At 41.1% G+C, this 12,605-nt stretch overlaps 1 protein-coding gene across 20 annotated transcripts in view; it reads left to right on the top strand.

Annotated features, from left to right (window-relative positions):
• Positions 1-12,605, top strand: part of CLASP1 (cytoplasmic linker associated protein 1) — a 268,556-nt gene that overhangs the window by 167,462 nt on the left and 88,489 nt on the right. For 5 of the 20 annotated variants that reach the window (XM_067742186.1, XM_067742184.1, XM_067742190.1 and 2 more), the window contains exon 20: positions 1,115-1,138. The exons of 12 other annotated variants lie outside the window; for them this stretch is intronic. In XM_067742186.1, the coding sequence (XP_067598287.1) occupies positions 1,115-1,138 (24 nt within the window). Of the gene's footprint in view, positions 1-592; positions 641-1,114; positions 1,139-12,605 lie in introns of all 20 variants that reach the window. 3 more of the 20 variants (XM_067742183.1, XM_067742200.1, XM_067742196.1) reach the window with 1 other exon arrangement.

The raw sequence follows: 12,605 nt of genomic DNA, 5'->3' as shown, positions 1-12,605 counted from the left end.
TTGAGATTGGGAAGATGCCCAGTAAGGGCTCTCCTTTTCTCTGGTTTATTTAACTCTTACAAAGTCACGTAAGCGTGTTTAGGATCCCATGTTGGTGTGTGCTTACCAAGAGAGAAGTCAGGTGGGAAGGCTTTCTGTTCATTTTAGTTCCGTCTGATCCACCTTGAGAATCTGTAGTCAGTGTTTGTTTCATTGCTTGAAAACCTGAGTAAAGTTACAGCAGTCCTTGTTTTTCGGTGCACGATTGAGCTATTTTAATACGGACCCTGTGGACTCCGCTTGGCGCTAGTCAAGGCACTTGGGTCTTCTGGTCTGATGACACAGAAATGACCTTTTAGAAGCGCTGATGGTAAATTTTCAGCCCAGTGTTACCTCTTCGAATGACAAGACTGGAGTATTCCCCATTCTCCCAGCATTTCCCGAGAGCTCGACCTCTGCTTTCCTGATGTCCAAGTCAGCAAGAACCAAAAAAATCAGCCCCCAGATATAACATAACCCTTCGGAGGAGCAGTTACAAGTACTACCGAGGTTGACACGTTACGTCTGTGAGGAGTGTAGCGTTAAAGCTCATGATCCTTTTCCAAATTTCTAGAGTCCAGACGCGTGAGGGGAGACACGGAGCCCCTAGGCCCTGACTCAGGTACCGAGCTGGACGGTCTTGCTGCTCGCTGTGTGGCTGGGACAGGCCTTGCTGTAGCCAGCTTCTCGGAGCTGCTCACTGACTGCCTCTGTCCTTGGGGTGTCCTTTAGTTCCCCGCCCCCCCCTTATTCTGCTGGTGCTTTGTTCCAAAAAACAGGGGACTCTTCAGAGGATGAGGTTGGGCCACATCAGAAACACAGTCAGTCTGTCAGCTGAGGCGCGACCCTGGGCTGCCCTTTCGTGTTTTGTCTTCTGCAGGCAGAAGCACGTTGTCCTGAGCTGATTTCGGTAGAAGGTGCACCACTTACTTGCTTCCGACTCTGCTTTGCTGTTGAACTTGTTTCCCTTTTAATTTTATTTTAAACTGTACTTTTGCTTCTTTAGTAGCCAATAATAACATTCTGCTTTTTAATTTTTTTGATGCGACTAACTGTTCCCTGTTGTCCCTTCCCTTGTTTTTTAATTTGCTTAAAGATGGCACTGCCACCAAAGCGGAGGGTAAGCAGTTTGTCTCTGTGGCCGAGCTGTGTCTCCCTCTCACTGGTCCTCTGTCCCCACGAGTGTTGCCTGGCGCCCTCGCCCTCCCCGGGGTCCCTGCATGACACGTTGCACGTGCATCCCTCCACTCTTCTTCATCCTGTTTCCACTGGGTTTTGCCTTCCCCCAACCTGAGCTCTCCTCTCCTTTCTTGTGTGGTCGTTGTGCTTGTGAATTTGGGCCCTGAGTGTGCTGTACGTGGCGTCGCTCTGAGCCCACACTGGGAGGGGGGTCACGTGACCTCGTGGGTCCCAGCTGCTGTCACCCCTGAAGCACCACCTCAGCTTCCGTTTCGTCCTCCTCACTTTGTGCTTTTGTGGGCCTCTCAGGATTTGCCTTTCCTCTTTTAAACATAAATTTAAGTGTCCATCGTCAATTCAGGTTCAAGGCTGGTGAAGGTTTTCCGGCAGGTAATTTCTAGACGTGAAAAAAATTGTTTCCTCTCCCCTAAAACTGCTGAATTGTGTGATACCATTTCTGTTTGTCTCACTGACGCATACCCCATTCATTCATATACCTTGGTTCATCCACTCAGCAGCCTCGTCCTCTGTGACACACAGGAATATAGCTGGTGGAAGAAATACACAAACCCATGTCCACTTTGTTTTCTTTTTGTCTCATTCTCAAGAGGCTCTTTCTGATGTTTCATTCTTTTGAATTTTAGATGGAGCTGTTCTCATTGGTACAGGTCTTTGATTAGAACATGCTAGACAAGATCGACCTTGCAAAGTCTCTAGATAGTAAGCACGATGTTTCAAATAATTGAAATTTAGAGTTAACCTCGTCTGCTTAAGGGAATGGCTTAGACCCATGAACCCTCAGGATGATTTAACAATTAGGAACTGCTAGGTAACTTTCCTGTATTATTTAGCCACTCTAAAAGGCCAGCCAGCAGAGGAGACTGGGTTTTATCTCGAGATGTGCACTACTTCCTGAGGGACTTGCAAAGGAAAAATCGGAACGGAACTTTTAAAAAAGAGGAGCATAGTCTCAAGATCAATGTTCTTTTCTGTGTTAAAAAAAAAAAAGATCAGTGTTCTTCAAACTCATCTCATCGTAAACATCACCGGGGTGCTTGCTGCAGGGGCAGAGTCCTAGGCCCTGCCCCCGAAAATGCTGACTAGCTTTGGAAGGAGCAGGGGCTCTGAACATTCACCAAGCCCCGCTGGTGGTTCTTGGGGTCGGATAAGTTTTTGAAATGAAAAGTTTCCAAAATGAAAAATGGACAAAAGGCCCATGTCACGACGAGGGCATCATTTGTGATAGGAGACTGAGGCTGAGTGTGATTTTCTTCATTTTTTTCGTTGATATGAGTCATTTTATATCTCTCCTTCCCCAAGAAACCATCCTAAGTATTTCCTCAGCCTAGACGGTTGCGGAGTGGAGGGCGGAATACAATAATGTATTTCGTCTCATCAGATGAAAAGTGAAGAAGTGATGTGGGAAGTTATACATTTTTTGCGGAATGCCCTGCTTGATTTCGTATACCTATATAGCACAATCAAAATCAGCCTGTGATTCCATGCAGCAGTGGGGTTTTTGAACTTTTTTTTTTTTTCTTCTTTCTGTGAGTTTTCTTTTACCTGTCCAGAGCAAGATCAGAAGGTTGCTTACTTAGTTATTGTGCAGGAGGCTGAGGATGAGAAGTCTCTTTCTGGTTCTCCTTCTTGTAGGAAAGTGGAGGTTGATCTGTGGGCCCTTAATCGTATAGAGTTCAGAATCAGCCAGAAGAGAACCTTATCGGGGCAGCCCCGTGCGCCTTGGCCTCAGTCCCAGGGCCATCCAGGCCATCACATAACTGGCCGCTCAGAGCCTCCAGCTTTGTGTGATGACAAGACAGAATACAGAGGCCCCGGGAGGCCTGTGAACTGGAGCCCCTCTAGGCCGTCATTTCTGTTTGTTTCAGCTCTGAAACTTAGCAGGCCTGCTTAGAAAAGCTACACATGCAGCGAGTATCACTTAGCATCTTGTCATGAGTTTTCTGTCTGAATTTTAGGGATCATTATGGGCCTTTTGAAGATTTGTTAATAAAGTCTGTTGAATATTTTACTATCTAGCTCCTGAGGCAAGCGCTAGGCACTTGCATCACGAGGCAAAGATATGACTTTGAATCAGTGGTTGGATGCTCTAAATTCAGAATTCAGGCAATACATTTGAAACCTGGCCACTCCCTTATTATCGTAATTGAGAAAAACAAATAGTCTTTGGGAGTTACCTATCTCACATACCAAGTAGCCACTCTGATGTTTATGACTAATCAGATAAATATTTTTTGTGAAGGACTCAAAGCTCAACTTTTGGACGAAAGTTTATTTCCAGGTTATCTTTCAGTGTGTTACTATGTTCAGTGATTTGGGGGATTTGGAAAAGGAAGCATTGATAGTGTCTGTTACGCTGCTCGTGAGAGAGTTTATTATGATTACCCTGGACCCTTGAGCAACATGGGTTTGAAGCGTGTGGGCCCACTATAGGCGGATTGTTGTCCGTAAACTTACAGAACTGCACAGTCTGTGCAGGGCAGCTGTGGGACTCGAGCATCTGTGGCCTCAAGCATCCCCGGCCGGCCCTGGAACCAGCCAGTCTCTGCGGGTACCAGGGGTGGCTGCAGATACTCCAGTTGTGTGGAAACGAATGACTCGCATCTTCTCATCTCGTGCTTTTTTTTTTTCTTTTAAATTTAGCTGCTGGGTTTAGGAAATGTATTATTCGTGTTTTTTTCCCCCAAATAAATAATTTTAAATGAAGAGTTAAAATACTTCAGTGACCTGTTGGTACCAACAACGTAGTGATGGGTTCAGAGTGTAGGTAATCATATGTTACTAAGTGTAGTCAAAGGCCATGCTTAACTACTGGTGATTTTAATTAAGGTTACACAATAAAAACTATGTAGCCTTGTCTGCTCTTCTGGAAAAGGAACTTAGATTTAGTTCTCTTTTACTGGGAAATAAAACATTTGGTATTGCCGTGTGTCTGTCGAAGAGCTCTGAATTTTAAGAAGTTGGCCTTTTTACACAATGAAAAAATATGTATGTATAAAAAAATAAAAGTTATAAACTTCTTTTACTTTTATCTTTAAAAAACATGAGTGAAGTTATGGAGCGGCGGGCGGTACCTGTAGGTAGCAAAATTTACAGGTGATCAACTTTGCAAATTTTGTTTCTTTCAAAAATGCCACGTGCGACTCGAGAGGTTGGGCTTTTTGTGCCCCAGACAGTGGGTGTAAAAGCAGGTTCCTGGACCCAAACGTCCCAACTGGAGAGTGAGATTTACCTGGAGACCTTTTCATTGTCACGCCTCAAAATGGAGACAAAGACCCGAGTGGGGAGAGGCTGTCGAATGATGTATAACTGTCTTAGGCTAAACTGGACGTAGGAAAACCGTGCTTCCAGGTTAAACCAGTTCACAGGTTTAGTTTCCAGTCCTGAGGGCTTTTCTAGAAGAGTGGCAGTGTGACTGGCTGTTATTAACGGGCCACGAGATACGGATGTTCTGTCTTTATTCCACAAAAGTCAAGGGCTGCACTGCTCTTACAGGTCTGTTGTCCTCTGGGTCTGCTTTTCTCTGGATGTGTGTGTTTGTTGATGCGCCTCTTGTCTCTCCCTCCAGAATTTTTTTTCTGCTGTAGCATTCCCTAATACCCCATTTCCATGTCTTTGACTTAACGCTGACTTTTTTTCCTTTTTCACATCTTCTTTCTGTCCCTGTCAAAACACGGTATGAGTGAATATGTCATTAACAGGTCATAGGGTAGAACTGAAGTATATTTTTACTGTTTGTTGCATTTATTGAGCAGGCTTTCTTTTTCCTAAAGACCACAGAGTATTTTATATCATGTCTTTAAAACATATACAGGCACTTGCAGTAATATTGCCAAATTAATAGGATGACTAAACCAAACCATACCTCTTCCAATAAGGGAAATATACATCTGAGTACAATACAACAGAGGCCCTTTAAACTCCCCAAAACGGATTTTAAGGGTGCTCTGAGGTTACTCATGTTAAGTCCCTAGGTGAGAGTTAAGAGTTGGCACTCAGCCAGCATTGTAAAAGTGCTGTATAGCCATGAAAAGGTGGGCTTGGGGAGAAAAACCTTTGAAGACATCAAACTGACATGATCGCTCTCTTGACTTGGTCCCAGGCAAAGGAAAACCAGCCTCCCCTAATTTGTAACTGAACTCTCTTCTCACACAAGTTGTGCTTTCAGTTTTTGTTATCTGTGGTATCTGGGAACCCCCAAACTGATGAATAAGTAGTCTGCGTTTACAGCCTCCACGGGAAAGACAGTGAACTTCTACAGAGGAGGCCACTGTCAAATCTGGTTTCTCAAGGTCCCCACAGATTAAACTCTGGCAAATACGAGCTCATAGTCCAAAATTACATCCATGGTGAGTGAGAAACAGCCGAGAGAAAGAATAAAAACATAATTAATCCTTCAGGACTTGAGGGTCTTTTATGTAATATGAAATTGCTATATTTAAATGTTTAAAGGAAATAAGAAACTTGTATTTTTAGCAGCATATAGAGTTTAGTAGTCTGAGTGATCCTCCCAATTGAGAGCAGAGCACCCCTCTGGAATAAACGTAGTAAAGCCACTCATCTGCAGACTTAAGCAAAAGCAGAAACCCTAGGAAGTGAGGGCCAGAGCTGGTTTGCATCCTGAGGTTTTGGGCTGAATCCTGGAGACCTGGGGCATTTGCTCAGGACATGGAGTGACAGGAAGTCACTGCGTCCTCACTGGTGAACAAGAGGTTGACTCTACTGAAGAGAAGAGGACAAGAGGGAGTCTGCCCATTTTAATCTTAAGTACTGGGTGGAGCAGGGAACGTCATCTTCCCTGAGAAGTTGCAGCCATAAATCGGGCCTTCGTGCAGCTTTCTGGTCAGAATTCATGCTACCTTTGTGGTCTGAGAAACCCAAGCAGATAAATCATGTTGAAGTGGCTGTGGATTGCTTGTATCCACAGGACGCTAGAAGAAGCAAACATAGGTCCTCATTGGAAGAACTCACCTTCACTCTAGGTCTTAAAGAATTCCCATAAAGTTCCAAGAAAATAAACCATTTTGTTGTCTTAATATTTAAAGAAATAAAAAGAAAAATTGAGAAAGACAAGCAGGGGAGTAAGGAACTATAAAGAATGACCAAGCAGGCTTTGAAAAAGAACAAATGGATCCTCTAGAAATGAAAATATAATAAGTTATTAAAATTTAAAACTCGATGGGTAAATTGAGCTGCAGAACCAATGAAACTGAAGAGTGAACTCACAAATTCAAGGTAAGAAAACATCGTCCAGAGTTATGTGCAGAAGGGACGGAGTTAGAAAACAGGATGGGGTGTTACGTCCCACGGGAAGTAGTGAAGAAGTTCAACCTATCTAATTGAGTTTTAAGAAGAGAGACTGGGGGGGAGACAGTATATGAAGAGGTCGTGGTTGGGAATCTTCACGATTGTTGAAGGACACTGAACCACAGATGCAGAAAACCTGGTGCATCCCAGCCAAGACAAAAAGAAAATTCACAGTGAAACACATCATAACGAAACTGCAGAACACCAGAGATTAACAATATATATCTATTACAAATAGCCAGAGGGAAGAAGAGACTACCCACAAAGGAAAGCCAGAGTTTAAATACAACTGGGGACCCTGGAATCAGATCGATGGAGCATATCAATGTCCATGTCCTGTTTCTGACTTTCTACAATAGTTTTGTAAGATGTTACCATTGAACGAAACTGGGTAAAGAGCACATAGGATCTCTGTGTATTATATCTTACAGTCAAATCTGAGTCTACAATTATCTCAGAATAAAAAGTTTAAGAAAGGGGTCTAGAAGTTGTGCTTTTAATATTAATATTTTAATCTGTAAGACTGTTACCTTAGAGATAGCAAAGCATATCTTGAGAAAAATTAAGACAAAAGGAGGAAACAAAGGAAGGTAAAAGGAAAATGAGAAATCAAGACAAAAAAAGCATGCTTATAAGTGGTAAGAACAAGCTCAAATGAACTGAACTTTCCAGTTAAAATAGAAAGATTATTAGACTTAAACTTTTAAAAAAGATCTAGCAATATGATACTTAAAGAGATTAAGCCTTTAAGGCTACAGATAGAGTAAAAGACAAAGGATGAGAAATTCATAGTAAAAGAAAGCTGTTGAAGGTTTATTAGTAACAGACCCAAAAAAGGCAAAAAGAGGACTTCTATGTAATAAAAGAGTCAATAAGTCACTAAGGTGCAATAGACCTAAATTTTTATGGATCTAATAAAAACAGCCTCAAGATATACAAAAAAGTATTTGCAAATTAATATTCATAGTGGGTGGTATATAAAAATACAAATTTTGAATAACTAATACATTAACGTAGTTCCAAACTCAGAAAATATAAAGAGGTATGCAGTTTCCCCTCATCTTTGTCTTTCATTTATCTAGTTATCACCTCTTTCCTTCAACCTCAGTATGTTACTGCTTTTAGTTTCATTTTTATCCATAGTTTGTTTGCATAAAAAGTAATATAGGGAATTCCCTGGTGGTCCAGTGGTTAGGACTCCACGCTTTCACTGCCAGGGGCCTGGGTTCAATCGCTGGTCAGGGAACTAAGATTCCACAAGCCGCGTGGCTCAGCAGGAAGAAAACAAACAAAAAAAAGAAAGAATATGAAAATCATACTTTTCCCTTTTTTAAAACATAAAAGGTAGCATATTTACATACACTATTCTGCATCTTCCTTATTTTCACTTAATTATAGCTTAAGATTCTTCCATGTTAGGTTGCAGAACCTCTTCACTCATTAATACTGCTGTACATTCCCCTGTGTGGATTAACTTGAACCAACCAAACCCATATTGACAGACATTTGGATTGTTTTCAGAGTTTTGCTGTTACAAACAGTGCTGCCATGAATTACCTTTTATGTGCATCATTCTGCATGGACACAAGAATATTGGGAGGCTAAATTACCCAAAGTGGAATTGTTGGATTAAAAAGTGCACACATTTGTGATTGTGATAGACATTGCCGAATAACCCTCTATAGGGGCTGTATTAATTTTAACTCCCACAAAGAATGAATGAGAGTGCCTGTTTGCCTACATGCCAGAAGGTTAGCAGATTTTTAAGATTTTTGCCAATCTTGTCGGTGATGAATAGCATTCTTAATGTCATTTTAATATTTTTTTCTTACTGGGGGGCTGCACACTGTTTCATACATTTAGGGGCCATTTCTATTTCAGTTAAATATCTATTCCTAGCCTTTGACCATTCTTTATTGGGATGTGACAGTGGTGTGTTGAAGCTGGCTTGAACCAGTTCATCCGATTCCAGTTGTTAGATTTTCAGGAATTTTATAAGCTGGTTTACATTATATCAATGGCCTCAAAGAGGCCACGGTGGGAATATTTACACCAGGGAATTGCAAAGCACCACAAGTCAGCAGAACACTCCCCCAACCACCCCACCCCCCACAGTTCCCCTCTAATTGCTAAACATTTACCGGCACACTTGCTGTTGAACTTATTATTGATACCTAGGAATCTTTTATGTGATAAGGAAATTAGCACCTTATGACATGAGTTGCAAATAATTTTCCCCCATTTGTCATTTTCTCGAATTTGCTCATAGTTTTCTTCCTGCCATCCTGAGATTTAAAAAAAAAAAAATTAGTCAAATGTATCAATCTTTTCTAATGGCTTTTAATTTTGTTATAGTGAGAATGGACTTTCCACTACAAGTTACCATGGAATTCTCCCATGTTTTCTTTCAGAACTTTTTTTTTTTGGCCGCACTATGCGGCATGTTGGATCTTAGTTCCCCAACCAGGGACTGAACCCGTCCTCCCTGCAGTGGAAGCACGGAGTCCTAACCTCTGGACTGCCAGGGAAGTTCCCTAAAACTTTGATGGTTTCATATTTGACATTTTAATCTTAGGTCCATTTGCTGCTTTTCTTGGTGTAAAGTGTGAAGTATGGATCCAACTTATTTTTCCAAAGCAGAACATTAACAAATGAGATCCTATAATCCATTTTTTCAAAAGCAACATATTATGTTGAACTACATATTAATCCTTGTGGAATGAAGCAAAAGCAGTGCTTAGAGGGAAGTTCCTAGCCCTAAGTTTATATTAGAGGAGAGACTGAATTAGTCTGTTTCCAGTGTGTTAGTGAAAGAACAGAATAAACCCAAAGAAAAGGAGGGAGGAAGTAGCAAAGATATGAGTAAAAGTTAATGAAGTAGGAATGAAACATTCGTTTTAGAGGATTAAGAAATACAAAATGTGATTCGTTAAAAATACTAATAAAATAGGCAAACTTTTAGAAAGATCAGTTTGAGAATTGGCAGTGATAAAGCAGGTATAAGTGTGGATCAGTAGAGCTTTAAAGGGGTAGTAGAAAACTATGACAATTTTATGTTAACAATTTTAAAGCAAATTGGACGAACTTCTAGGGAAAAAACCTGTTTCTTCAAGAAGAAGAAAAAACCCAAGTAGTTTTAAGACTACTCATTAAATAATTTGAATCAGTACCTAAAACTCCATCCCCCCACCAAAAGCTAATTACTTAATTAAAATAGAAAAGATATCCAAAATCCCTACCATGCTCAGACGGCTATACATGCAAGTTGTGAAGCATGGGACAGTTCCCGTCTTACATAAACTCAGAGACCAGGAAGAGAGAAAGCTTCCCTCCCTGGTTTCATGTAGCTGTTGTGACCTTGGTACCAGAATCAGATGAGGTACAATACAGACATTCTGTGTATGTGACTGCGTGAGTCATGACAGCGGAGGTTTGATACTTTCAAACCTTATTGATGCAGCTCAGTACGTTTAGGAGAATAATCCTCTTTATCTCAGAAGATGGAAGCAAAGCATTAAAACATTCCAGAAACATTTCTGATAAATTCTTAGCAATTAGGAATGAGTTTTCTTCACTTGTTGAAGTATAGTTTGTGAAATTCCAGAATTATTTTTTTACATGTGGCTCAAGATAGCAAAGCCTACCTCGTGCTTCTCTTGAGCATTGTGCTGTGTGTCCAAGACAGCAGATGAAGTGATCAAGGGTAGGGTTTGAAGGGAGAAAACTGAAGTCTTATTTGCAGGTGGTTTTCTGTTTAGAGAACACCACATAATCTACATGTAAATTGGTAGGATTAATAAAAGTTTAGCAAGGTCCCTAGAGTTAAGTCGGGGCTTCCCTGGTGGCGCAGTGGTTGAGAGTCTGCCTGCTGATGCAGGGGACACGGGTTCGTGCCCCGGTCCGGGGGGATCCCACGTGCCACGGAGCGGCTGGGTCCGTGGGCCATGGCCACTGAGCCTGCGCGTCCGGAGCCTGTGCGGGAGAGGCCACAGCAGTGAGAGACCTGTGTACCACGAAAAAAAAAATATATATATATATAAAACAGTCATATTCTTATTTGTCAGCAAGTTAGACAATATAATTTAATCAACTGTATTGTGTATAATAAAAATAAGGCACCTTTGAATAAGTCTATAAAAATTGAATAAAACTTTTGGAAAAATTATAGTCTTTATTGAAAGACACTGAAGAAGGTGAAAAAGAGAAAATGCTGATGAATGGAAAGATCAATATCATAGGGCTGCCCCCCCCTCCGCCCCCAGCTTAACCCCAAATTCCACATTGCCAGTCAGAATTTCAACACGTCTTTTTATTACATCTTCACGTGCGCATATGCAAGAGAGCAGAGGGCTTTAGGGAAAAGTGGCTTGATTTGCCCTACCAATTAGGAAGGTAGTTTTGAAAAGCTACTCGCAACAGTGTATGTTGCACAGGATGGACACATGGACTAATGGGGCAGACACCACAGTGGAGAAAACGGACCCTTGCATGTATACAAGTACTTGTAAGTGACAAAGATGGCTTTGTAGGTTAGTTAAGAAAGGGGTTAAGTAAATTTGTTTGGACCTTCGTTAGTCACACAGAAGAAGTAAAACGGGTCTCTCCTTTACGTCCTACAAAAAAATCGCTTCCGTAACTGAGCTCACAGATAAAATGTTGAGCCAAACAGTAAGTTTTGGAAAAATATATACCCTATGATACGATTAAAAACATTAAAAAAATATAAAATAATGCCATCTATTTCTTGGTTATGCAACTATGTATATTAAAACCATAAAGAAATGCTAGGGAATGATGACCAGCGGGGGGTTGGGGGGAGGTGGAGGACACAGGGACATAGCAAAGAAGATTTTTTTATTTTCTTAGCTGAGAGGGTTTGGATGGTCACTTAAAAAATCCTAAGAAATTAGACTCAGTTGTTTTTTTCACGTTCAGTTTTCTTGGTGACTTAGCAGAGTAAAATGACCTAGCCAGGCACAGGCATCTGAACCTGCGGTGGGACCTTGGACAAATTAAGTAACCCCCTTGCTTCTCTGTTTCCTCATGTGTAAAGTGGGTACTTATATGTTGGTGTGAGGATTTTTGTTTTTTTAATTTTATTTATTTATTTTATTTTTGGCTGCGTTGGGTCTTTGTTGCTGCACGCGGGCTTTTTCTAGTTGTGGTGAGCGGGGGCTACTCTTCGTTGCAGTGCACAGGCTTCTCATTGCAGTGGCTGCTCTTGTTGCGGAGCACGGGCTCTAGGTGCACAGGCTTCGGTAGTTGTAGCACACAGGCTCAGTAGTTGTGGCGCACGGGCTTAGTTGCTCCGCGGCATGTGGGATCTTCCCGGACCAGGGCTCGAACCCGTGTCCCCTGCATTGGCAGGCGGATTCTTAACCACTGTGCCATCAGGGAAGCCCGGTGTGAGGATTTTGAGTGCACACATATATAGCTCATAGTATCCTATATGATATAGCTCCTAATTTTAGTCTGGATTCTAGAACTTGTAGGTCTTTCATTCAACTGCTAATAAAAGTCATTGATTCTTTCTAGTTTTCTTTCTTCCTTTTTTTTATTTTTAATTAAGTGCAGTGCTTTCTTTTATTGCTCTTTACCTTCCTTTCTTGAACCTTTTCAAGTCTTAGGATTTGTTTTTCCGTATTGCCTTTCTGCAAACTTTCTCAGTTGATGAGGTAGATGTGCTTTAGAACAGTGTAAGAAGCCGGTGGGAGTTCAAATTGCTTTGTGTTTTCCCTATCAGATTGCTCTTCCGATTGAATTATGGAAATGGGGGCATTTGTGCCCCTTTGAAAACAAAGAAGCCCTGTATTTTAAAAAGTTTAATTCCTTATCATTCTAGTCTTACCATCAGTGATTTTGTATTTATGAATCCATTTTTATTTTTATGGTTTCATGCTTTGATAATTGGAGTTAACACATTGCTTTACTTAATAATGGCAAATATTCTTCATAAATGCCTATGACATTGCATTATTTTTAGGTCACTTCTCTAGGTATTCCTAATATTGATTCTTTCTATAAACTTCATCTTTTTGCAGCCTAGAAACTTGCTGGCATACATGCTTTAAAATAGAAGTTTA

This window comes from Pseudorca crassidens, chromosome 6 (genome assembly GCF_039906515.1).
Source record: "Pseudorca crassidens isolate mPseCra1 chromosome 6, mPseCra1.hap1, whole genome shotgun sequence".
NCBI lineage: Eukaryota > Metazoa > Chordata > Mammalia > Artiodactyla > Delphinidae > Pseudorca > Pseudorca crassidens.
This window is presented reverse-complemented; position numbering and strand designations above follow the sequence as displayed.